General features: G+C 44.5%; 1 protein-coding gene across 1 annotated transcript; it reads right to left on the bottom strand.

Annotated features, from left to right (window-relative positions):
* Positions 1–206: 206 nt before the first annotated feature.
* CAPN6 (calpain 6) lies at positions 207–25,392 on the bottom strand. The gene is made up of 13 exons (XM_032618690.1): positions 25,254–25,392; positions 18,743–18,922; positions 9,808–9,939; positions 8,555–8,763; positions 7,850–8,042; positions 7,097–7,290; positions 6,763–6,840; positions 6,477–6,663; positions 4,415–4,537; positions 4,034–4,236; positions 3,337–3,458; positions 2,686–2,822; positions 207–1,837 (listed from the first exon to the last, which is right to left on the bottom strand). The coding sequence occupies exons 2-13, from the start codon at positions 18,905–18,907 to the stop codon at positions 1,655–1,657; spliced, it is 1,926 nt and encodes a 641-aa protein (XP_032474581.1). The 5' UTR covers positions 18,908–18,922; positions 25,254–25,392; the 3' UTR covers positions 207–1,654.
* Between the last annotated feature and the right edge of the window lie 484 nt (positions 25,393–25,876).

Below are 25,876 nucleotides of genomic sequence, written 5' to 3' on the forward strand. Positions count from 1 at the left end.
GAAAAGGACCCCCTCTCCATTCTACCAGCCCCTCCCCCACCTGGATGAATACAGCCAAGGGCTCTGCATCCATCAGACTTAAGCCTGGGCTCCGGTTGCAGGAAGTACCCCTCCTCCCACCCCCACCTCTAACCGCTCGCAAAGGAGTCTCAGCAGACAGCCACTCTTGCCATCTCTCCTGTGCCACCAAATCAAGTCAAGACTGGTCAATTTATTAAACGTGAACTTTATTGTGGTTTGGATTATGTAAGGCAGTGTGGTGAAGGCACTGCAGAAGTTAGACTGAAAAACATGGTAGGGAAAGGAGCGAGCTAAGAAAACTACAAAATTTTTTAAATGATCGCGTGCTGGACTAGACTAAGTATACTACAACTATGTCATTTTATTTATCATTGCAGAAGCGTTGAAATATTCTAGGAGGTGGAGCTTGGGGGATGGGGAAAGGCTTCATGGAGGAGGTGGCATTTATGCTGGGCCTTGAAGGAGGGGTAGAATGTTGATAGAGGAGATGGAGGGAAGAACATTTCAGAATGACTGACTCTAGAGAAAATTCTATAGAAGGACTGAAAAAACAAGAGGGCAAACAAACACCCCCAGGGAGTGAACGCTCCCAACTGGGAGAAAAGCCTGAGGGGTCTCAAGCCCCCCAGATGGGGTCTTCAGTACCAATGATATTAGGAGGCACAGGACAACGGGCTTGTTTGTAAACCTAGCAGCAGCAGGAGGTCACATTTGCAGTCAGGGGCCCCAAACTGGCGAGACTATGCCTGGATGGAGTCTCTCGTCCTTTTATCCTGCGTGGTCCTTATTCATTCTTCCTCTTGCCCGCTGACTGCCTGAACGGTAGTTCGTGCGCGCCCACGTGCGCGTGTGTGAGTGTAGGTGTGTGTGGATGCGTGGGGGACCGAGGCTTTGTCTCCCACTGCAGCTTCTTCCACTTTTCCCTCTTGTGGCACACAGCTGGCTTCCACGGAGCTGGAGCTCGGGCCCTTCCCACTGTCTGAGCCTCACGGAACTCCAGCTCTTGATTAAGCACCTAGGAAGCTTCCTCAACATGAAGGTAAAACCTACCGTGGGGGGTGACTTGGGTCAGGGCAGGACTACACTTTCCAGAGGTGGTGGTTGGTGGTGGTGGTGATGGCGGTGCCGGCGGTAAGGGCTGGGGATGTATAAACAGGCTGTGGCTGCTGGGTAAAAGGCTGCTGGGACACCTGTAGTGTTCAGTCAGGAGCTGGGATGTCAGGCTAGACCTGCTTGGCCTTGATCACCCCTCCGCCTTCCTCAACATGCCCTACAGGGGAGACATTTTGGGCACCTGAAAACAGCTAAGACATCGGTAGGGTATCCAGGCTGTTGTCGTTGTCCTGCATGAATCTCACCCCCGGAAGCCCCAGAGATCTTTCCTTGGCCAACATCTGTCTGATCTTCAGATAGGACTGTCACCTCCCCCTGTCCAGCTGCTGGAGGTATATAGGTTATGTAGCTACTTACGCTACTCGGATGGGGAGGTATGGGGAACTTATCAGAAGAAAGGCAAAGTTAATTACTGTGAATTTCTTTCTTTCAAAAGATTATGAATCCTAGATAAGATCTAGCATCTGACAGAAAATAAAAGGATGGGAAAGCTCTGTCAGGATTCCCTGGAGCTGGAGATTTAGAGCTCAGTGAGATCATCACTGGAAATAACCTTGAAGCTGATGTGGCCTTGTTTAACTTTGGCAGTTGGACCACCCTTCTTACGCAGGTACAGGGACTTCAGATCACGGCAGTCACTGGGGTCAGCATCCAGAGTGACCTGCCCCAAGAACTGATCACAGAACTTTCGTCTGTTCCAGACCTGGAGAGACAAGTCAAGAAAGTGAAGATGAGCAACCCTCTGTAACATTGGACTTTGCCGAGTGGCATCTAGAACCTAATGCCGGGCTTTGGAAGGTCTGTTTAAAAACCAAGAGACTGTACTTCCTGATACCTCTCTGGCTAAGGGGAAAGTACCTCAAAGAGGAGAGACGAAAAGCCACCAGTCAGAGTTCAGAATCAACCTTGATCTATGAGATGGCCGCCGAAAGGCAGCTGGTCAGAAGCATCAAGTCAGAAAAACAGCCAAACCACAGTGCTCCATTCCGAGCAGCAGGGCGAGGGTCATGTGAACTGGCATATACTTCCCCACATGGCATTTACAGTACCTGTGTTAACATGCGTATCTGCCAGCATGCGGGCTTCTGCCCACAATGAAAGAACAGAGGAGAGGAGATTTAGGATGGAGGTTCGTAAGGAAGCCAGTGATTGTGCCTGGGGGGAGGTGTCTTCCAGTACAAAACAAACAGACAAAAAACCAGGATAGGGCTTCCCTGGTGGCGCAGTGGTTGAGAGTCCGCCTGCCGATTCAGGGGACGCGGGTTCGTGCCCCGGTCCGGGAGGATCCCACGTGCCGCAGAGCGGCTGGGCCCGTGAGCTGTGGCCGCTGAGCCCGTGCGTCCGGAGCCTGTGTTCCGCAGCGGGAGAGGCCACAACAGTGAGAGGCCCGCGTACCGCAAAAAAAAAAAAAAAAAAAAAAAAAAAACCAAAACAAACAAACAAAACAGGATAAGCCTTGCTCCGTATCCTAGACATCTGTGAGGCACTTGGGATCATCCAGTATCTGGTACTGAATATGAGCCACGTGAGGGTCCCCGTTCACATCCTCACCTGCACTATAATAGGAATGTCAGTGGTCCTTCTGTAGAAAATGGCCTGGGTGTCAAAAATGGCATGAACAGTATTCTTTTGGACAGGCGAACGGACTTCCTCCTTTCCACACTTGATGACCAAATATGGGTTTACAGCTGGAACAAAGTAACATTTATTTTTAACACAGTGATTAAAAGTCCTCTTTCTAGATAGTCAAGACACTATCTCACTAAGTCTATTCTGGGACTTTGGTTCCTCTTTCCCTTTTCTTTTCTATACTTTATATAGGGATATAGAAATGAATATTAGATAGGCCCTTGCCCCAAGACTTTTATATCCCATTTTCTCTTTTTTTAAATTGAAGTACAGTTGATTTACAACATGGTGTTAATTTCTGCTGTACAGCAAAGCGATTCAGTTATATACATTCTTTTTAAAATATTCTTTTCCATTATGGTTTATCACAGGATATTGAATATAGTTCCCTGTGCTATACAGTAGGACCTTGTTGTTTATATATATCCCATTTTCCTACCACGGTTGACAGCCGTTCTGACTTTTCTACACGGAAAACGCCATTGGAGAGAATCATGTGTGACCATCTTTTCTAACCATATATGCAATAAATGAAACTGATTTTGCTTTCCCAGACACCCCTGCAGTTCTTACTTTCATTGGCATACTTCTTCTCCAGGCCCTCGGCACTGTGCACTGTGATCTGGGTGACAACCTTGGGGTAGCCACGAGCCAGATTCCAGCAGGACATCTTGGGCATGTCCAGAGTCAGCTCCCTGGAACATCAAAAAGAAGACACGTCATCCATGACGAATGCCCTTTGATGAGGAGATAGGCTCGCCAAAGCAGACCCTGTTGTTGAAAAACACGAAATGCCAAGTGACCTAGCCCATTCCTCCTCTGACATGGCTTATATTTTATGAGTATGTTTTCCTTTCCCCTTGCTTTAAGGCCCAGCAGATAAAGATCAGAGTAGGCAGGGCTGGGGTGAAAAGGTAGCTTTGGTGACCCAGCACTCAGAACATAATAGAGGAGCAGTGAGGAGTGCCAGCTGTTTAAGAGAAGAAAGAGTCAGCCAGAGAACAGAAGATAAAATATAAGTGGAAAAGCTTAGGCTATAGGCCTGTTCTCCTTAAATGGCAGCTCAAAGTGCTGAAGCTCTGACCTCCGCAGGGAACTTCTCTCAACCCACACCACTTTGAGAAATCTTTCTCCTGCCATCACTGCAGTTAAATCTGACTTGAATAAGATGTCCCTTTGAGTGTCCACCTAGGGGAAGAGGGCCAAGAGGGTTAGGACTGGAGGCAAGGCACGGAATGGGAGTTGGCAGGGCTGGCCGAGGAAACGGCACCTGAGCTGGACAGGCACTTCAGAGAAGATTCTCAAGAGAAACTCGCTGGTGCGGCCATGCTGGAACATAGTTGGGACAAGCACGTAGTTGCCTTTCTTCAGGTACTTGCTCAGAAACACGGTGCGCGTGTCAATATAAGTGGAGGTCCCCGCACGCTCCTGGATGTACAGGTGGTGGAGGCGGAATTTGCGGTTCATCTCCACCTGGAAATGCAAGAGAAGGAGATGCTCCATTGCACTCAAATCATAGTTTTTGCATTTGAAGATCCTAGCTCTTCTACTTTCTATATCCCTCGACCTTTCTTAATTCCCCTAACCCCAAGCCGTCCTAATTTTGACACTGTTTGCCATCATTCTCTCTGCTCCAAAGGCCCATTCTTACCTTGAAGAGCTCAAAGCCGATGATGTAATTGTCGGGTCTTCCCATGCGGCGGTAAGTGCGCAGGTCTTTTTGCTGCAGAGACATGATGACCTTGTGCCCATCCTCGGGCACAGTGAAGATGTACTAAGGGAAAGAGGCCAGCAAGGAGCTTAGTTAGCACTTCTGTTTCAGATGAGCCAGCTCAAATTTCAGGGAAGAAAACTCTACCTTGCGAAGCAGAGACTTGGGTCATGTTCTGGGCTTTGCCATTGACTTGCTAAATGCAGATCCTAATGTTTGCTTCTCCCTATGGCATTCAGCATGTGCTGAGAGAGCCAACTTCATACCTAGGCCTTTGATGCCAAAGGGGGTATGCTTTGTTTTAATAAGTTCTTGGTAGGAGCTTGGGTTTTTAAAAATTGTCCCCTTGTGGGCTTCCCTGGTGGCACAGTGGTTAAGAATCCGCCTGCTAATGCAGGGGACACGGGTTCGAGCCCTGGTCTGGGAAGATCCCACATGCCACGGAGTAACTGGGCCCGTGTGCCACAACTACTGAGCCTGCGCTCTAGAGCCCGCGAGCCACAACTACTGAAGCCCACGTGCCTAGAGCCCGTGCTCCGTAACAAGAGATGCCACCGCAATGAGAAGCCCGCGCACCACAAAGAAGAGTAGCCCCAGCTCGCCGCAACTAGAGAAAGCCCGCACACAGCAACGAAGATCCAACGCAGCCGAAAATAAATAAATTAAATACATAACATTTTTTTAAATCGTATAAACTGTCCCCTTGTTTTTAAAAGCTGTACACAGGAAAATTTGAGAATCAACAAAGACAGAAAGCATCCTTGCTTGACTTAACCTGACACTGCAGCATTCCCCTAGGCTAGCCTCCTAATGCCAGTCCAGATGTGTGACTTGTGGAAGGGGCCGGATCCATTACCTTGGTGAACTGATGCTTTGCTATTACCATTTTAAGGATGCTGCAGTCCTTTTCTAGAGACTTCCCAAACATCATCTGCGGAATCATGGTGCCATTGGGAAGTAAGACTAAAAGGCATCAGATTTCTCTCTCTCTCTCCCCCAACCCTCCCACCAAGAAACAGGAAACAGATGCAGAAACATGCGCTCACGAGGCACCCGTCAGTTCATCCTGCACAGACACTTAAACAGTGATGCCAAAAAGCCCATTTCCCCAGTTTGGTATACGTTCCTGATAGTTAAAGCATTTCCAGGGCTGTAAATGAAGGGGGGTGGCAATAGGAGCTTTCTTTTCTTTAGGGGCAATTAAGGTGGAAGGAATGGAGGAAACTATGAGTTACGTAAATCAGCCCACCAGCTTTAGTATCCTTCGAAGTGGCTGGCCAATGAAGCTCATGGAAAGAAAAGACACACTCGTGTAAGGCTGCAATACAGTCAGAAGTCTTGTCTCCTGTGGTTAGCTCATCAGCACATTTGCAGATGAAACCATCAAGGTTATTATAGGTTCAGGCTTTGGATGTTTGGATTTTTTGCTTTGGGGTGTGCCTGGGCTTGACCTCTAATGTGTCATCTGGAATAGCATTGTAATGGGAGATGGATGGAACGGGGTCATTGACAGGGTAGCGATTCAAATCCTGAGAAGAATGACCTGGTATTCTAGATGAGAAAAGGGAGGCCTAATGATGGGGTTCAGAAGAATCACCTGCGTGAGAAAGAGGACACATATAGTAAATGCGTACCCAAGAGAGCAATTAGGCAGTAAAGAAATGAAAAAGAATTGAGAAAACGTCAGGGAGCAGGTCCTTTCTCTCTAATGTGGGACCATCACAAGGAAGCAGGGAGTGTCAAAGCATACCCAGCAATACGGTCAGGAGAGAGGCAGCCAGAGGAGGTGGCTTGGATTTGATAATGTCACCAAGTCACGTCTCTACAAAGAGACACAGTCTGCTTTACAGGCATCTGAGGCAATCCCTATGCATCTTGGTTGATGAATATTACACAATAGCTGCAAATGGGAGAACTGATGTCAAAGAAGTACTCCAAGGTGAGACCTGGCTTCCTATTGCCTTGATAACTTGAAGGCAAAGAAAAAGAATTTGATTTAAACCTGGGGATTCTGCAGGAAGGTATCACGGTTGTTATAGCAGCCTCCTGAACGGTTCATCAGCGGATCATCATCCACAGTCCAGCATCCCACCACCGATTCCAGCTCCTTGCGGCCAAAAATAGGGTTGTTCACATTGCGGCAGACATTCAGTTCATGGAAGTTGCGGCAAAAGTCCTCCAGGCTCATCCTGAATGGAAGGAAAGAAATGAAGATGACACTTAATACCCACCCCTGCGGTTCCGTGTGGAAGCCCCAATTCCCTTTAGCACAGAAAACCTCTACGCACCAAAACTCTCCATCATCAGACATAACAAGCCCCAGGTTCTTGCGATCTGCTGCAGTCAGCTGCTGCCACTCTTCAGAACTAAAGGCAAATGAACAAAGGGATAAGCCATTATGTTTGCCATTGACTTCCTACAGTAAGCAGGCTGCCAAAGGAACAGAATACATGAGGACTGGGACAGCTCTGTCTCACCACCAGCTAAGTCACAGGCCCCATGTCCGAGAAGGACCCACAGATGTCACTAAGTATTGACAGCCCACTAGCAGTCTGGAGGGATGGGATCGGGAGAACGTATAGGGCTTTGGGGATGCAGGAATCAAAGTGGAAAGCCACTCACATCTCACTCCAGGGCCCACTCCATTCTTGTCTTCCCAAGGGGTTCCTCAGACGAATCATGTACAGCTTCTCCGTACTGAAGACCTCCACGAGTCTTTCTCCAAGACGAATCTTGCGAATATCAGTCATGGTGTACGTATGGCCCTTCAGTAGACCCCAATCAGTTTCAACTTCTTGTTCCTCCTGATTGGGAAACTGAGAGCAAAGAGAGATACATAAGGGCACAAGGACTGGGAGATCCAAGGCTTGGTTCTTCCTCTTCTTTGATTGGTTTACCCGAGTATGGCTGGAATTAGTTCTCTTATGCAAATAGAAATTTGATCCTGCCACCTAACTTGACACAAAGCAAGCCAAGGAAAGGAAATAAAGAATTTAATATAACAACTCAAACAATTCAAATGACCCACGGTAGTACGTTGATATGAAGAGCATTGAAATTTGTCGTTGGGGTTGGTTAATTCTCTGAGCAAACAGCTATAACCGCCACACCCAGGAGCAGAGGCACGAGGAATAATTTAGCAGAGACTATTTACATCTGCTCGGATGCGCATCGGCCTCCAGCGGGATGACTGGTACAAAAGGAAAATAGGTTAAAGCTCCTTAGCCTCTGCGCCAGGGCTCAGTGCCTATTGTTAGCTTTCTGAGTTTCATAATGACTTGTCCTGGATCTCCAGGGTGAGGGTGATGTTCTCCACTAAATGCCACGGTCTCCTCTGCCAGAAGTGAGCGAAGAGTGGTTTTGGTGAGTACAAACCTCAATGGAGCAACAGATCAGACCTCCTTTGGTAAATGTTTTGTACAGTTCTCCAAACAGCTTGTACTTCTCCTCAACGAGCTCAGTGTATCTTCCCTTCTGCATGTCAACAGTTTCAGCCAATGTGCCAGTGAAGTCCACGATGATATCAGTAGTGGTCAGACCATCGAGGGCTTCATAACAGCCAAGCAGCCTGGGGGCAAATATGCAAAGTTATCTTTGTAAAAGTGTTTTTCCAGGTCAAGGACATCTTGTCCCCCCAAGTTAAAACAGTCCTTGCCCAGCCAGCCTTTACCGGCTAGCTTTCCTCTAGGTACAAAATGAGAGATACTTTGAGAATATAGCCACATTTCTAGGTTTAGGCTATGTTATCTAGGACGGTCCATGCAGAAACTTCTTTCTACAGGTAAATATTAGACAAGGAGAAAATCTGCGGCCATAATGCCATGTGATCTGTAGATCAGCAGCAGGAAGAGGGCACCTGGGAGCAGTAAGGGCTTAACGGAAACTGGAACAGCTGATTTCTTTCTCATCTGGAATCAGGGAGGGCCATTCCCAGGTCCAAAGCAATGCCTTGGATCTGATTGATATCCTACCCAATTTAAAGCCCAAGGCTAAGCTGGGAGAGCATGAGTTCCCAAGGACGAATGTGACCTTCCTTTCCTTGTGTAGCCTGACCACTGACTAGCCAGCCCCCCTCCTTACTTGGCATAAGCTTTTTCCAACAGAGCATTCCAAAACTCATTCATGGAGGTGGAGAAGGAGAAAACGAGATCTCCATTGATGGTGGGCAGCAAGTCATCAATCACCACCTCGGTCCATTCTCCAAAATGCCAGAAACGGAAGCGAAATATCCCAGCATATTTATCTAGTTTTCGAGGGTCCCATTCCTGTTCCTTATGGTTGGGAATTGTCTGGAAATATAAGGACATTCAATCAACTGTTATTCACCAGACCATATCCAAATATTGAGATTACAATTGACTTCTGACAAATCCCATGTGGCAACAGGAAGCACACCAAATACATTTGGTTTGGGTCTAGGTAGGAAGTCCCTGGTAGGGCATTTTTTCCTGCAATTTTTGCTCCCCCAGTTCAGTTTTGCTGAGGATAGTATTACCATGCTTGCCCTGAATACACACAGGGTGACTGGGGGCAGCAAGTTATGGGTTAAATTATTTACCACAGTTAATCTACAAACTCGATCATGAGAGACTGTCGACACAAACGTATTCGTGGTTGCATATTTAACCACATAAACAAAGGCATTTTAAAAAGCAAAATCAATCAAAACACAAGGTCCCCTGTGGTTTCAGTTTTTAAAGGTCCATCCTAGAGAGTTCGTGCAGATTCTATAGACTATAGATTTTATTCACACCTTGAATAAAAATATATTTGGGAAAGTCTCCTTTTTAAATACAACTACACATTCATCTTCGAAAATTGTTATTTTCTGAAGAAAATGCTCTAATTTTTCCCAGGTCAACACTTCATTGCCTTGAACTCTGCCTAAATGCCAAAGGAATTTTTGTACTCTTATAATTTATTAGAACCTTTTCAAGGATCTAGTTCCACCTTTCTCACCTTTTCTTTTGTTCACATCTGTCAGTGACTTCCTGGCCCCCAGTGGCTTTTTACCCCAGTAGGTACTGAGAATGCAAGTATGCAGAGCTACTGAGTCAAAGTACTGCAAGTGACAAAAGATCACCTAATATGTGCGACAAAGCAAATAGAGTAAAATGTTAACGGTAGAATCTAGGTGAGTAAATGGGTGTTAACTGTAAAATTCTTTCAACTTTCTGTATTTGTGAACATTCTCATAATAAAATTGAGGGAAATCGCCTTCAATCATTAATACTTCTGACTTCAGGGATTAAACAATCTGAGACAGTTACGAGCTGACTTTTCCTAAAGTTACTAAAGAAGACAAGAAGGTGGAAACCGAGTGAGGTCGGTACCTTTGTCCAGTGAGACTCCTGAACAGCCAAACAGGAAAATGCAGAGACCATTGGCTTGTGCCCCAGTCTCCCTTGGGTCAGCTGGTGGTTGCTGATATTGCCCACAATCAGGCGGGGGTCATCGCAGATGTCCTGTGGATACAACAGTTCGTTCTAAGAGCCTGGGAAGTGTTCCCCACGGGTCAGTGTGAGCTCAGCTAGGCAGGACAGACTTCACAGATGAGGTAAGGTGGAAAAATTACCAGGAATTCCACAGGTAGGAGAAAGGCAAGGTTGGGGGGTTGTGGAAACAAACACAAAGCAGTAGCTCATCAAGACACAGGAAAAAGGGTCATGTGGGAAGGTGGCAGGAGAAATGGAAGAAGAGGATGCGACTGAGACAGGATGAGACGTGCTGGTGGGAGCCCTCAGACATAGCTATCATTGAGGTTTAGAGAGTTTTCACTGCAGCAGTGAGTTGGTAAAGAGAGAACGAGGGATTAGCACATTACATTCTGATCCTATTTGTCAGGATGAGATTTTCTGAAGCGCCTGTGCTCAGATGGGTGATTGCACTTAAAAGACAAGGCCTGATAGAGGTGGACATTAATGCTTCTCCCTCTCCAGAAAAATGAGTTAGGAGACCTTATACGTGAAGCCCTTTCCTAACACAAAGCAGAGGCAACAGCGGTGTCCGTGCAGCAAGATTTCCCCACATCTTTGGATGAATACAGATGGCAGCAGCACGAATAGCAGGTGGTAATAGACCGCATCTAGGAGCACTTCAACAGACACTCTTTTCCCACAGGGGATGTTCAGAACCTGGACAGAATGGGGCAAGTATTTGTTTGAGGCGTATGTGTGTGTCTTTCCCCAACATATCATTAGCTGTGCCATTCCCACTGCAAGTAGGAAAATGAGGCCCAAATAATACAATTCCAGCACAATGTAATGGAGGAATTTTCAAAGTATAATCAGTGCCTAAAGGAAGGATCCCCAAAATTTCCCTGGTGGTAGACAAAATAATTTGAATAGTGGTGGTAATGTTCACGCCGAAGCCTTAAGAATGACTAGAGTTAGCAGTTGGACAAGGGAGAGGGATGGAGGCATAAGGAGTAGAGAGACAGTCATGGACAGAGGTATAGTCACATACATGACACCATATAATTGAAGACACGTTTGCGTGACTCAGAGTATCAGCCCTTGCAGAGTTCAAAGGCAGGAAATACCAATGAAGTCTTGGGTAGATGGAGAGAGCTTCATGGAGGAGGCCGTTGGCCAGTACCTTGACATTTTTCTTACCCAGCAGAAATAAATCCTAGTCTCAAATGGAAAGAAAATCTAGACATATATCCTTTAAAAATTATTAAATAGAGACAGCTATATTTTTCTGGTTCTCAAACCTCTTTTTTTTAATGGACATAATTCTCCTTGATGAAGGGTCTGGTCTACAGAATGAAACATTCCATATATTCTTTAAAAGCCAAAATAACTCTGGAAAGGAATAGGCATTCTGGGCAAGGACACGTCCAAACTGAAGATTAATTGGTCATTCCTTTGCCAAAAGGAGAGTTAGGTGGGTTGTCATCAGCTTTGGTTTTCTGGTCTTTTTTTTTTTTTTAGATGCATGTCTGGTGTCTCATTACTTTTTTGTCTTAGTAGAAGGCTTCTATCTTACTAAATTTTTTCATGCGTTGGGAGCTGCCTGTGTTTTCACTTATTGAACATAAAGCAGGTGTGTTGGGTGGATTCAGTCCTGATATCCTTTCTCTTCTGATTGTTTCTTTGCCCTTTCTAAGATGAGACGAAATACAGTTTTTCCTTTCTGAGTCAGGCGTTACCATTTTATTTGTAGCAAGATGTAAAGTTATACAGTGATTTCTGGGACTTAGATGATGCATATAATAGTTTCCAAGCATGAAAAAACAATAAAGTGAACATCGATATGTGGAAAAGTGTGTTTTTAGATTATTAAGGCAAATTATTTGCTGGTTTTATGTAGAGTTATTAGTGGTTGGGGTGACATTAAAGTGTCTTGATTTTCCACAAGGCTTTAATTCACAGCAGGGATCTAGGCTCAGCAAACACTTTTGGCGTGTCAACTTCTATTTAAGACCTAAAGGATCATGTAAATAAGCAAAAAGACATGGAAACAGAACTCAAATTGAGGAACTGGATGATTATTCTCCTGTCGACTAATGTGAATGTGATTTATATTTATATATATATATATATATATATATATATATATATATATATATATATAGTGTGTGTGTGTGTGTGTGCGTGTGTGTGTGTGTGTAAAGCTGTGTGTAATCATGGGAGAATATACATTTGGGCAAAAAATCCACCTTATTTTCCATTTCCTCTCATAAACTGGCCCATGCCCCAGTTTTACTTCACCACTCTTCATACATGATGGATGGCTACTTAACAATGTGTTTTTAAAAATGAGTTAACAGTCCATAGACTGTCAAACCTGGAAGGAATTTAGAGACAATTTAGTCAACCTGTTTATTTTACAAATGAGGAAACAGGCTCAGAGAAGGGCAGTAACTTGCCTCTCCTGTCATTTAGCTAGTTAGTAGACCTAGGACTAAAGTTTTAGGTTCTTCAGTTAGAGAAGGAACCTCTAGACATCAGCTGGTTCATCCTTTTGCCTTTAAGTTGATCAATGGTCACCATGCAAAGGATAGTACTGTGAAGCTCTTCAGGGGTGGAGATGCAATTCATTGTCTCAGTCATCCATCCCAGTGTTTTATGTCTCTTTGCTTAATGCTCACCTAAAAGCTCTCCATCATTCTGGAAGACTGGCTTAACTCATGTCTTAGCTTTTGGTTCTAGGCTAGATATCACCAATGTGCTTTAATCTCCTCAGTTTCATCCACTAAGTATGAATCAAACTCTTAGGTATGTCAGCACCGTGATGTGTAGCATGGGAGAACATTTTTATTAAGCCACATTTTTTTTTTTTACCTCTTTAAGGAAGTGAAAGACTAGAAATAGCTAAGGAGGTAGAAAGGGTAAAGGGTAATGAGCCAATGCAAATCTAACAGCCAAATGGACTTTTTGGTGACAAATTTGAAAACAATGAAATGGATATTTATTGAATTTTCCCCTAGATTTAGACAACTGGCTATAATTCCTGCGGGGGTAAGGAAGCAAGGCTGGAGACATTTTCCTGTAAGTCAAAGCTGGGATGCAGAGTGCAGATGGGACATTTCAGCCCAAGCTCTGCTGAAATGGTAGGGAGTGGAGCTGGAGGAGAGGTCACAGCTCACATAGTCACATATTTGGGTGGCTTGAGAGGTAGGGAAGATTGCTGAACCTCTAATGGTTCCCAGCTGTGTTGGCCTAGTCAACGTGATCCTTGAACTGGGCTGTTTGTCAAGGCAAAATAATTTCTTAGGGGGAAAATACGCAACTAGGAAGTCAAGCACCAAGAGTAAATCCAGGAATGGTCTCTGCAGACCCCTATCCCTGAGCCAAAGCCTTCTACTGATACAAGCAAAGCAGCACCTCTAGGAAGTATGTTCTCTTAGCTGAGCATTGAGAGATCCTCCTATCGTCCTTACCTCATCTCCTTTCCCAGAGACCTCTGGGTGGGGGGAGGGAGGCATACAGTTATAAGCCTTGGAGCCCCACGCACGTCACTCTATGTGGCTCTCTTCGCACCTACCACATCCACATATTTAGCAATTTTTTTTTTTACACAGGTGAAATTTGCTGACAATAAACATTGAGGTCCAGGGTAAACCTCAAGAACCACAGTAAAATGAAAGGCTGCCTAGAAAACCAGCAGCCGGAAGAGTGGAGGCATTTCAAAAGTGCTATGGGCAGTCTAGCAGTCCCATGGGGATGAGGACAGTGTGGACACTTACAAGTGAGGCCGGCCCTGCAGTAGGTACATTAGGACTAAGTCCAAGGCTCTAAGTCGTCCCAGAAGGCCCAGGGCTGCCATCCAGGGCCTGAGGGCTTTATCAGCTAGTCCAAGCAACCATTATCTTACCCTTAGAAAACTGTACCATCTCCAGACACGGCATTTATAGGTGGACCTCGGCTCAGGGACCAATGTTGAACCACCTGCACAAGGAGTCAACTTTACTTGCTGGGGAGTTTTGCTTCTGCATGACGATCTTGTCATTGGTAAAACATTCTCTTCCTTCCTAACCCCTCCAAGGGAAACTCAATATGGAACCATAGAATAATATCTTAAGCCCAACTTCCACTTCCAAACTGGACAAGCAAGTCACTACAGAATTATCTTCTTCTTTAAACCTTCAGACTTCTGCAAGGAGACTCCAGGTGTAAATCCCAAACTGCTTTATTGGGAAAAATTTATATATCCGTGCAATGGAATACAGTTCAGTGATAAAAAGAAACATACATGCTGAAACATGGATGATCCTTGAAAATCATGCTAATCTAAAGAAGCCAGTTACTTTTATGATTCCATTTTAAGTGAAACGTCCAGAATAAGCAAATCTAGACAGAAACCGAAAGTACATTACTGGTTGCCTGCGACTGGGGGGAGGAGGGGTTTACTCCCTGCAAATGTGCACAAGGGATTGTATTGGGATGGTGCAACTGGTCTAAAACTGGATTGTGGTGATGTTTGCACAACTCTGTAAATTTATTTTAAAAAATCATTGCTTAGTATACTTAAAGCAGCTGAATTTTATGGTGTATAAATTGTACTTTGATAAAGCTGCTAGCGTTTTTTAAATTCGGAATCTAAAATAAATAGGACAGATGGCGAGAGTATTGGCCTATTCAACTCTTTTCGATTGTGTCAACAGAGAAAAACACTTAGGACCATTCACGTGGAGGCACATGATCTCTGGGAAGAAAAAGAAATTCATGAAGAGTCTAGGCCAAAACTACTCTACACAGGTGTCCCATTCAGCTGGGTGTTGGAAATTTCTATTAGCACAAAGAGAGAAATATTTCCTCATTTAACGGGGTCCCTCATATGCAATCTCTCTCTGCTTCTAATGTCCCCTCTCAACCGATCCCTCCCATTCCTCCCACCTTTGCTTTAATCCAGAACGTCATCGGCCTCTTCTCACCCAAGGTAGTGAAAAGACCTGGGCAAGGGCCATGGTAGTGGAGGCTGAACTCAGAACTTGACCAGGAGAGCTGCCAGATCTTGTGCAGGTGCCCTGGCTTCCTCCACAGCCAGCTGTGCAATCCCCAAAAGGCCTTGCTCCATTTTAGCAGGAGAATAGCTGTGTCTGACTCGAAGACACCATTGTAGCTGGGTACGACTCAGTCAGGAAAAAAGCCAGAGGCGGGTGGCGGGGAGAGTCGCTGGAGAAGAGATTTTCTGTGGGAATTCGGTGGCTAGATTTCAGCCTAAAAATCCTACCTGCCGCCTTAGGATCACACTGTAACTCAGGGGAACTCAGCTCTTAGAATCTGCTAAGACTTTATATGTTGAAGGTCCAGGAGGACAGGAAAGCCCAGGAGGACAGGTATCAGGCAATATAGCTGTGTACCCAGGAAGCTAGGCCAGTAGCTGGGGTCATTGGACCAATGGAGGTGTTAAGGGGAAGGATCTTCCTCTGAAAGGTATGGGCAGGTGAAGTGGCACCGAACAATTGCAAAACACTCTCATAATCCCTGCCTATCTAAAGTGGCTCCTTAGGGTGCAGCAGGGAAGTGGCAAGTGGGAAGAGGGGAGCTCAATCCTGCCCTAGGATGGTGGCGCTGGACTGCATTTGGCTGGTTTGATTAGCAGTGGTGTTTACAGACGTGGAGGCTTCGCAACCCAGCAGGGAAAGAGACAGAAAATATCTGGTTAATCGTGTTTCTTCCATTTTAGAGACTTCAGAAGCTAACCCTGTTTGAGTACGAGGCGAGGTGGCATGCCAAGGGACAAGATGTCTGTAAGCTTCCCTGTAGATGAGGATCTCAACCTTGCCAATGAGGCAGGTGAGTCCAACGACCCATCTGGTCTTCCTGAGCCAATTTAGAGAGGCCGTCTCTTGGCTTTCCTGATGGGAGGCCAGAGAACTTGGACGTGGTTCTTGCCCCTAGGCTTGGCCTCCACTCTGGCTGGAGAGGAATCTCCAGCTTTTAGAAGAGACTCAGATGGTGGTCCGGAACCTTGTTTTTCCCCCTACTCCCCACAAGAGTCCCCCGCCCCAACTGCTCCAATCCGCCATGATCTCCTTTTCTTCAAAACCCTCTATGATTTACTGGCTATATGCCTGAAAATAGCATTTCCTCTGTGTAGCAGTAATTTCTTATTTAACTCTTCGATAGCTCAATATACATCTCGTCAGCTGGAATGGGAATCCCTCGCCCCAGGCCTCGTCTGTATCTTGCACAGAGGCTGGCATAGAGTAAGCGCTCGATGAATGCTTCTCAACTGACTCTCTCTTTGGGCCTAATTAAGACCAAGCTCAGAGTATGCTCTCAAAAGGGAGAGTCTGGATCAATTAATGGGTGTACAGCATCAACACAGTGAGGGGGAATGTGAGAACTTACTGGAGGGAAGCTACCTATTTTACCAAAAGAGACACGAGCAAATCTATCTCCCTGACATGGCTGCATGGTAGAGTAAAAACTAATACAGGCTTTGGAGTCAAACCTGGATTCAAATCCCAGCTTGTTAGTAGTCTGACCCTGGGAAAATTCTTACCTTCCCTCTGAGACACAGTTTCCTCATCAATAAAATGAACATAGTATCTACCCTTATTTTTCACACCAGGATAAAAGAATTACATCAAAGTGGTTTTTAAAGATACCTACCTTACTAAGCTATAGCAAATTAGGATGAAATGAAAAAATGTATAGAAAACTCCAAACACAGTATCTGGGCCCATAGTAGGCATGCCCTAAATGCTTATGCCTTGTTCCACCCCATTCACTCTCTCTTTCTGACACTCCCTCACCTTGGAAGGGGTATCGCTTGCCTCAGAGGCAAGATGGATTATTGCAGTGGTTACTAAGTTTCTTTCCTTCCCTGCTAATTCACCTAGGACTCAATCCACAGAATTTGGAAGATGAAGGCAAAGGACAAAGGACTGAGCCAAGATGGGGGAGGGAGGATGCGTCTAAAGACGGGCCAATACAGGAAGCACTGTTGGCTTGGTTCACATCAGGAGAATGGCTTCATGTTGGCTTGCGATTTTACTGCCCGTCAGATCTCCTGCCACCTCGTCCAGGACCTCACCCCCATCCATTATTCCTTCTTTCTTCTGGGTCTTTAACCTCTCCTTTACTATTTCCTCCTTAGCCTATAAATATGTTCAAGTCTGTCCTATTTGTAAAAGACACCCTCCCCCAGAAAACCTCCCTCGATTCCCTGCCTTCTTTTCAGCTACTTCTGCCCTATCGATCTCCTTTCTTTCATAGCCAACCATCAACAAAGAGTGGTGGCTGGCCCTCATTATCACCATCCATTCATAAGAGTGGCTCCCAAACAGCACATTTCTATTTTCTCCATGCATTTGTTTTCCAGATTTGTATTGCAGGTCAGTGATCTACAGGGATGTCAACAGCTGGAGGCACAGAAACTGAGCCGCAGTGTAATCTTCCTTCTGATGGAGAGAACTTCTCCAACTCTTATATTCTCAGCGACTATCATACATTATGGGCAAAAATGGAGACATGTCCTCTGAGTCACACAGAAAACAAGAGCCTTGACGTGACCCATGTATCTTGGCACCCCCTGGTGGCAACCTACATAAACCGAAGTAGCTCTTGTAAGAACTCCCTTCAGGAGTTCAAGCTGTGGAAATTGTTCATTGAAGAAAGCGAACCTTGAGTTGCTGACTGAGATGGTTAATAGTGCGTAAAAAAGGTACATCATGAAATAGGATCAGAAGGTTTTCAGGATATGGTGAAAGTCCAAGAATTTGCATTTCATAACAGCCCTTGGTGGCTTATATACCTGGTCACCCACTTTGGGAAGGAGCCCAGGTTGAATATCCTTCTATCTAGTCATACCCTTTAGATATAACCAGGTTACTGTTTATTCTCCAGATTCCGACATCCTATCATTTTGTACATTGACCTCCCACTCATGTAGGACTTGTAAAGGGCTTCTGAGACTTGCTTTAGAGACACAACATGCAGATGTTCCACAGAGAACCATAGTAACTATGAATAGGTGGTGAAAGATACACAGTCTTACTTGGATCCCGCTTTGCTAATTGTGGGAGAATACAGACGATGGTATCCAAAGAGCAGCAAAGAAGTCTCCCTCCCCCAATTCAAACTCTATCTTGTTGAGTTTATTTCATTTATGCTCACCATATAAGTTTTTCTCTTCAATGGTCTGAGATTATCTTGAAGTTGCTGTCATAGGTAACTCAGTAAAGAAACAAGAGTATAGTTGCTTTCTGAGTTACCATATTTACTCAAATGAACTTCCAAGAGAAAACAAGCATGGTATATCTCTTTTTTGTTCTTTCTAGATTACTAAATCTGATAAAATGTGACTAAAATTCAAGATTCCTCAACTTAGAGCCAGAAGCACAAATCCATAAAACTTCCCATCTTAAAGCTGTCTGCTGGGAATTCTTAGGGCAGTGAAAATATTCGGATACCATAATTATGGTTATATGTCATTATACATTTGTCCAAACCCACAGAATGTACAACACTAGGAGTGAACTCTAATGTAAATTATGAACTTTGTGCGATTATGATGTGTCAGTGTAAATTCACCAGTTGTAACAGAGGTACCACGCTGAGAGGGGGCATTTGATAATGGGAGGGGCTCTGTATGTCTGGGGGCAGGGAATACATGGGAAATCTCTATACCTTCCTCTTAATTTTGCTGTGCTCTAAAAATATCAAAAGGATATTATGCTATAAAAAAATAAATAAAGTTGTCTGCTAAACTGGTCTATACGCAGTGGGCTGTGTGAGTGAAATAGTGGACCAAGTAGATTTATGATGAAAGAGATCAAGAGGGAAACAGAAACTGAAACAACAAAGTTACCTGGGGACGTTTCCACACCACCTTCCCAGGAAGCAGTCGGTTGTAGAAAAGTGAATCATTCTCAGGCAAAAAGGTTGGATCACAGAAAAGTCTACCATCCCTGATGCATTCCTGCTTCAGTTCCTGGTACTTCTGGTTTTTGAAGAGCTTCAGAGGAGGACCCATAATGTCAAACTATGTCTAGAATGAGAAAATTGTTGTTATTGAAGGAAGAAGTTCTCAAGTCTTTTAAAGATTCCCTGAGATTAGACAAACAGTTGTCATCCCCGTGATTTATTCCCAGAGCCGGGCACCTCGGTTTTAGCTTTAAAGGAAAAGTCACCATTTTCAGGGAAAGAAGGGCCCAGGGTCTGCAGCAAATTCGTTTGGGGGTTGGGATAAGGCATCTAAACCATTTCTGGGTCTCAGTTTCCTCATCTGCCAAATGGGATAATATGGGCCTTAGCAATCTTATTGGAAAAATAGATAATAAACGTTAAGATTGCTAGTTAAACGTGAGTCATTATAATTTAAAGGGCAATCTTCCATCTTCCACTGGCAGGGAGGAGTTCAAGCACAGAAAAATTCTAAATTTGAAGAGAAAGGGGGAAAATCGCTTTACTACATTCAGAATAATTTGGTGCCCTGAAGGGCCACACACTTTGTGCTTGAGGAGAGAAGCAGCCCCTTTCACTTCTAACAAGCCCTTTTACACAATTCCTTCCCTTTTATCATTAAAGAGGTTTGCGTTTTTATTACTGGCCAGGAAGACTAAGGCAAGAAACGGAGCTCAGCAGATGGCCTCCAAAGACAAGGAAAGATAGAACGATTGTATGTGTCTGTCTTCTTCAAAGTCTAGTGTGCAATCATTGGCCCACCGTAAAAGGCAGACTCCGAAATTCAGTTACACTAATTTGGTGGATTCTTATTCCATGTCAATACACAGTTGCTTTCTTTTCTTAAAAAAAAAACAAAAAACAAAACAACTCTCACGTGGCTATACAGAGAATTAATATAGTGGCTCTTCAGGCAATGTCTGTCAGAGTGCGCCACACTCAAATGCCCCCTGACGACTGGTTTTTTTGAGGATAATTTGAAAGGTAAATTTGATTTTAAACAGCTTTGGTTTGATAATAGGGTTTTCAATGACTTTGCTCGATTCACAAAGATAGATTTGTAATGATTTTAATGATCTTCTGATGACAGTCAATGGTAAATAGAAGGGGGCTGTAAAATCTATATGCACCAAGTATATCAAAAGTATATTTTAAGGATAACGGTGTCTATATTCTATGATTACATGAGGGTTGAAACAAAAAATCTGGCTAAGGTCAGAGTGTCTGCTAAAAAATTGATGAAATTTGAAAAAAAAAGGCTAATTCATTAGCACTTTAAAGAATATCTGTGTAGGTAACACAGCTCAAAACTCAGTTAATAATGAGGCAGTTGCTACTTTTTAAAAGTGTAATATTAATCAGACCTGTCTACTATCTTACTTCCTGTTCCTTTAGTATTACATTGAAATGCCTTACTGGTAAAGAAGTCTCCCCATTTGAAAACCATAAAAAAATTTAATTCGATGTTATTTGCAACCTACAATATATGTAAACAAACTTACCCTTTCTCTGAATCCAAGGAATAAGAAGCTGAAAATAACCAGTTTTTCCATAGCCTTGTTTATTGGCAATTGTTTTTCAAATGGAAGGCTACAGGAAACTGGAGGTACTGAAATGCTTTCAGTCATCAGATTTAAGTCTGTCCACGGGTTTTAGATATTAACGTGTATTTCACTGTGTTTGAAGTCGTGGACAGTATCAGTAATAGTTTTCCATTAAGCAGCATCAGAGCCAATCTGAATGTATGCCCAGGCTCCTTTCTGGGGCCTTTTACAAATGGACCCCGATTTTTACATGTGCTCAAACTTACAACAAATCCTACCGTGCCTCTCGCTTTTCCTGGAAGGTTGGGTGGATTGCCAGAGGCTGGGGACTGCAAATGGGGGATCATCTGGGACAGTTAGGATATTTAGTTTCCCAGAGCCTCCTAGTTCCTGAACATTTTGGATAAGTGAGCGTTTCCTGCTCTTGGGAAGGCCCGCTGCTGCTGCCAGTCTACCTTGTTACCTAGTCAAATGGCGAGGCAGGCAAGGAGCCTGCAAAGGGAATCCCTATTATATAAAGAGGCCCGTCTACAGATAGAGACAGCATCAGTTGAGAAGAAAATCAAGTTTGATTTTCAAAACCGCTATGATTCCAGTCGACTTTATCAGAGACAGAATGTACAGCTGGTGCAGAGAATTCAAGCTTTTTGGGTGAGGGCACATGCATTTTGGGGGCACACAGAAAATAAGGAATAGCGAGCAATAGCCTCAACTTCGACAGGCATTCGTTAGAGTACAATTGCAGTCCCACACCCCGTCGGACTTGCAGAGTAGAATTGCCCCCAATTTCTGACTAGGTAGCAGAAAACTCTATTCCATTTGCTGTGACCTTGGTTTCTTTGTGCCTCGGTTTTCTCAACAGGGGAGTGGGGTTATTTATCTTGCCCTCCTTACACTGTGGCTCTCCCTAATGAGATGGTTAGTGTACAGGTGTTTCGAATAAGCAGAAAGGCCTCCATAAGTGCAAGATACACACTGTAAGCCCTCTCACTGCCTGGCACAGAGCTAGGTACCCAGCCATCGTTCAGGAAATATTTGTGGAATGGATGAATGTCTTATGTAGAAAATTAATGTTTGTGTAGCAATTTATTGTTTGAAGGGTGCATTTCAGCTCATGTCCTCTTCATGGCAGCCATGTTTTGTAGATGTTATCTGTGCCCTTCATTTTGTATCTCCAGAAACGGCAGCTCAGACAAGGGGCAGCTAGAAAATGGCGGAGCTGACTCAAAGCCTGGTCTGTGTTAACACCCGATTTAGTCTACAGCTTTCTATCACACCACACTGCTTCTTTTGCTCACTGCCTTCTTAAAGAAGGGATTTTTTTTTTTAGCTCAAATGAGGAAAACCCTCCAAAGCAAACATGATACCTAACTTGGAGGCATTCTGCCTAGAATTCATTGCCGTGGTAGATATTGAAAAGGTTCTTTATTTCCATGGTTTGATGAGCATGGGAGAATCCAAACACTTCACATCTCAGGGTTCATCAGTTAAGTCTCAGAAAACTTTTGGAAAGTCAGAAATTTGTCTTGGGTTTGTCATCAACAACTTGCCCTGTCAGGGTATAGGAGAGTGGAGAAGGGAATGTTCCTTCTTTGCTATCTTACTGTACCCAGCTGTGAAGACAAGAGAGCCTTTAGGTTAAAGACCACATATAGGAAAGTCAGTAAACAGAAGCAAAGCTGGGGTTTTGAGTATCAACCAGAGAAGGCCTCCAGCTAACAAAGGGAACATGCACATTTAAGAAGGGGGACCTTGTGTCCTGAGGGCTAGTATTATGGGTGGTTGGGTGAAAAAGAGTGTGGAGTTTTGTATTGAGACAATGGTCTTAAGAAGTACCGTTTGAGTGGGGATCCTTCATCCAGAGAGAATGAAGAAGGCCGTGTGAACCAAAGCTAGTGGGAGGGGTGGCTCCAGGGTGCGGTGAGTTAGGAGTTGCCAGGGAAAGTTGAGGGAGCCTGCCACGTGGAACACGAGGCCACAGTTAGGAGAGGGGGCTTTTGCTACTCACCGGACTAGAAAGCTTGGGAAGCTGGACAAAGTCTTAAGAGGAAAATCGTTTGTTCTTTACCTGTGGGTCAGCCTTAGAGTAGAAACCAGATTTTGCTCTTAAAAATGAAATCTGCCTCAGTTTACTCAGAATTATGATCTGATAAGAGGAATTTTTACTCAGAATTATGATCTGATAAGAGGAAATCCAGTCTGTGGTTTACAACCTGCTTTCCACTGCGGTGAGTGGGAGGGCAGGGGACGGCATTTAAGGGGGAGAGAGAGAGAGAACAGGGCCCCCGAGAGTGTTGTTCCTGGCTGTTTTCTCCTTTTCCCCAGTTTCCCCCTTGTATTCTACTTGGGGCAAAATCGGACGTCAAAGCGATTGGGGGTTTGCAGAGCAGAGTGAATACAGAAGACTTAACTCTGCCCTGGCATGAAGTAGCAGCCACTTTCACCTCAATCGGGGGTCTCTATCCTCACCCCTGGGGGTGGTGTGAGGAGAGAAATGGGGCTTGGAGAAGGAGAAGTAATCAAAATTCAGCATCCACATTTTACCCAGAAAGAGTTGCTTTCCACGTCTACACAGGCAGAAGCATAGGCACACCTTAGAGAATGCATCTAACCAAGGAACGTATGGTTCTTCAGATTCAAATTGTTGGCCAGATATTCTGAGGTCTGAAAGGGACCACAAAAGTCCTCTGATCCAGCCTTATATAGAACACATCTACTCTGCCCATAGAGAAGACCCTGTTCAAAGAAATTCCAAGAAAAAGAGTGCACAATTTCCTTTAATTCCGTTGCAGAACTCTATCAAAAAATGAAAAGCAATTCAAAATCATGAAAAGAGCACACATAGTCAGGAGATCCAGTCCCAAATACCATCATTTAGTGTAGATAACATCTCTGTCCCTCAGTTTCCCCATAAGAGCAATGGGAATAAAATGGCTGCCCCATATACACCTCAGGGTGTTATTGGGGAGATCTAACAAAATTAGGAATGTGAACATGCTTTTTAACTATTAAGGATAAGACCAATATAGGGCAGTAGTATTAGGAAGTGCTCGTTCTAAGCAAGTAAAATCCCTTTTCTGTCCTTAGTGGAAAATGAGGAGATTTGATCACATACTTTAAGTAAGACACACACAAACATTTGAAAGACCAATATAAAATGGCCCCTCTGCCATTCAGTACCTCCTCTCTCTTCCACCTCTCCATTTTGGCTGACTTGCCCCACTACCCCTTTTATTTTTCCCTCTTGGCTGGAATAAGCCCATCCTATAAGTCTAATTTTATAGCCCTGCGAAAATCTAATTCCAGTTTTTCTAGAATGTTACATTGGATGGACTCTTAGAGATAGATCACTTAGTCCAATTCCTTGCTTTTACAGGAAGGTGAAGGGACTTGTCCAAGGTTGCACAGTTAGTGACAGAGCTAGCACTAAAACCTGGACCTCCTGACTCGTTTTACCACAATTAAAAAAAAAAGCTGGGGGAGCATGCCAACACAAAACCTCAAGACATTGCTTTTGAAAATTCTTATTGTCCTCTTCTTACAAGAACGCACTTAGGAGTTTTGTTTTTGAATTGCTGTCAGAAGGTGAGATGATTTCAAATCAAGGCTAATCAAAGAAACACTGTTTTGGGGTCACAAAGGGGCTTTTTCTGCTTTTAATTTAGGGACTGAAAACTCCCAAGGATACGGAAAGCCTGCTTTTTAACCTATTCCTGACTACACAAGTGTTTAGACTTCTGCCTCGCCTGCTAAGGACTCTAAGGATAAATAAAGAATGCTATTCAAATCCAAAGTATTCATAAACGCACATGCGCGTCTGTGTACACACACTCACATAAACACAAACTGCAAGAGGAATGCAAGTTAATTAGCCGTCCCCCGTAGAATCTTTCCCTAAATTCCTTCAGACTATAAAATGTCCTTAATTTCACAACAAATATTAGCAAATGAGGCATTAGTCAAATTTCAATAAAAACATTAATTACAAACCAGGATGCTTTATCCTGAAGCCAGAAGTGACTGTCAGGATGGCAGAATTTGTTTAATTTTCCTATGTGCTTGTCACCATCTTTCAAGCTCCAAATCCTCAGAACCAATTTTTAAGCGCAATGCTCCAGTCCTTCTGCCACCCCGTTCTCACCCCAGCCTGCTCTGGTCAAGTAGTCCAGCTAAGCCCCCAGAACAATGTAGTTGCGGTAGAGACGGATAGAGCCCCCAGCTGCAAATCTAAGTTTACACAAATGAAAGAATCAGAGAAAAACAAAACCAGGCCAGCCAGGGGCTGATCATGAAATAGCCAAGATCAACCTGTCACCAGGACAGGAAGACCCCGGCTCTGCAGACAGGACAGACTCTGCTACCATTCCCTCCTGTGCAACAGTGTACCACCTATGGACCCCACTTCCAGGGCTTAAAGACCTTTTGCACACAGTGTGGCTCCAAGATTCTGCCTGCATTTCAACAATTTGCCTACAATTGCGGGTCAGCAGAAGGTAGAATAAAGCCCTGAAAATGGGGATTCTCCCCCCCTCACACTCGCCTCCCAGGTTTGTCCTTCCTTACCAGGTATTTTAAGTAACAGGAGACCAAAAAACAAAACAAAACAAAACCCTAGCAGATACCACCAGAAAAGTCTCATGGCCAGACAACCACAATTACCCCTTGCCCCCCCCTCCAAATAAGCAATCCAAAATTCCATTAGTTTTGAAGTTTCTAAACTGCTATTACGCACATACATTCGATCCAGACAAACCATAAAATGATAGCTGCGGAGTTTACCTATAAAGCGCAAGTTCCTTAATTTCATTTAGACTCTAAGTTATCCAGCAAATAAAATTGCAGGATGAGTTTGCGAATGTCCTCTCTCCTCACCTGAGTTATCCAAGGAGCCTTGTTGCTGCTGCTGCTGCCACCGCCGCTGCCGCTGCTCTTAGCCAGGTAACCCCTACAAAGTCTGTTCAGTCAGTGCGGCTGAACAAAGATTCTGGCTTTCTTAACCTGAAAACTATTTGGGCTGTACCAAGCTCTGCTCACAGGGGGAGGTGCCTTGCAGAAAATTCAGGAGACTTTGCCCCGCCTAGCAGTCAGAAACTGATCCAGAGTCATGAGGAAAATCTGGAAAGCACCCCTACCAGATGTGCAGACGGGATGCCCACTCCAGACCCACCCACCAGCAAACTGAAAAACCCAGGAAAACACGTTCCAAAGCTCTTTCTGTTCCAAGGAGAAATAGGACTTTTCAGGGAGGGGTCTGAGAGATTTCTGACTTTTCTGTCCCAGGGTTAATAGTGCAGACCTGAGCATGACTCGAGAGAGGACATGGAGAGAAAACTCTTGAAGCGCTGGCAGAGTTCTTGTGGGCTCGGCCCTGTACACGGATCTACGCTGGTGATGAGGACTTCAGCGAGTGGGTGGGTGTGAAAGAGGAGACGGTGGGGCACAGGCAAGAAAAGGTTGCTTCGTGAAGCAACAGGTTGCATCTGGCCAAGGGCAGA

Source organism: Phocoena sinus, chromosome X (assembly GCF_008692025.1).
Source record: "Phocoena sinus isolate mPhoSin1 chromosome X, mPhoSin1.pri, whole genome shotgun sequence".
Taxonomy (NCBI): Eukaryota; Metazoa; Chordata; class Mammalia; order Artiodactyla; family Phocoenidae; genus Phocoena; species Phocoena sinus.

Excerpts from the sequence above, each read along its gene's own strand:
- CAPN6 (XM_032618690.1), bottom strand. The coding sequence starts at position 18,907 with ATGGGTCCTCCTCTGAAGCTCTTCAAAAACCAGAAGTACCAGGAACTG. Across the intron at positions 7,291-7,849 it reads TGATCTGTTGCTCCATTGAG|TTTCCCAATCAGGAGGAACA; the intron begins GTTTGTACTCAC and ends CTTTGCTCTCAG. Across the intron at positions 3,459-4,033 it reads GAAGTGCCTGTCCAGCTCAG|GGAGCTGACTCTGGACATGC; the intron begins GTGCCGTTTCCT and ends TTGATGTTCCAG.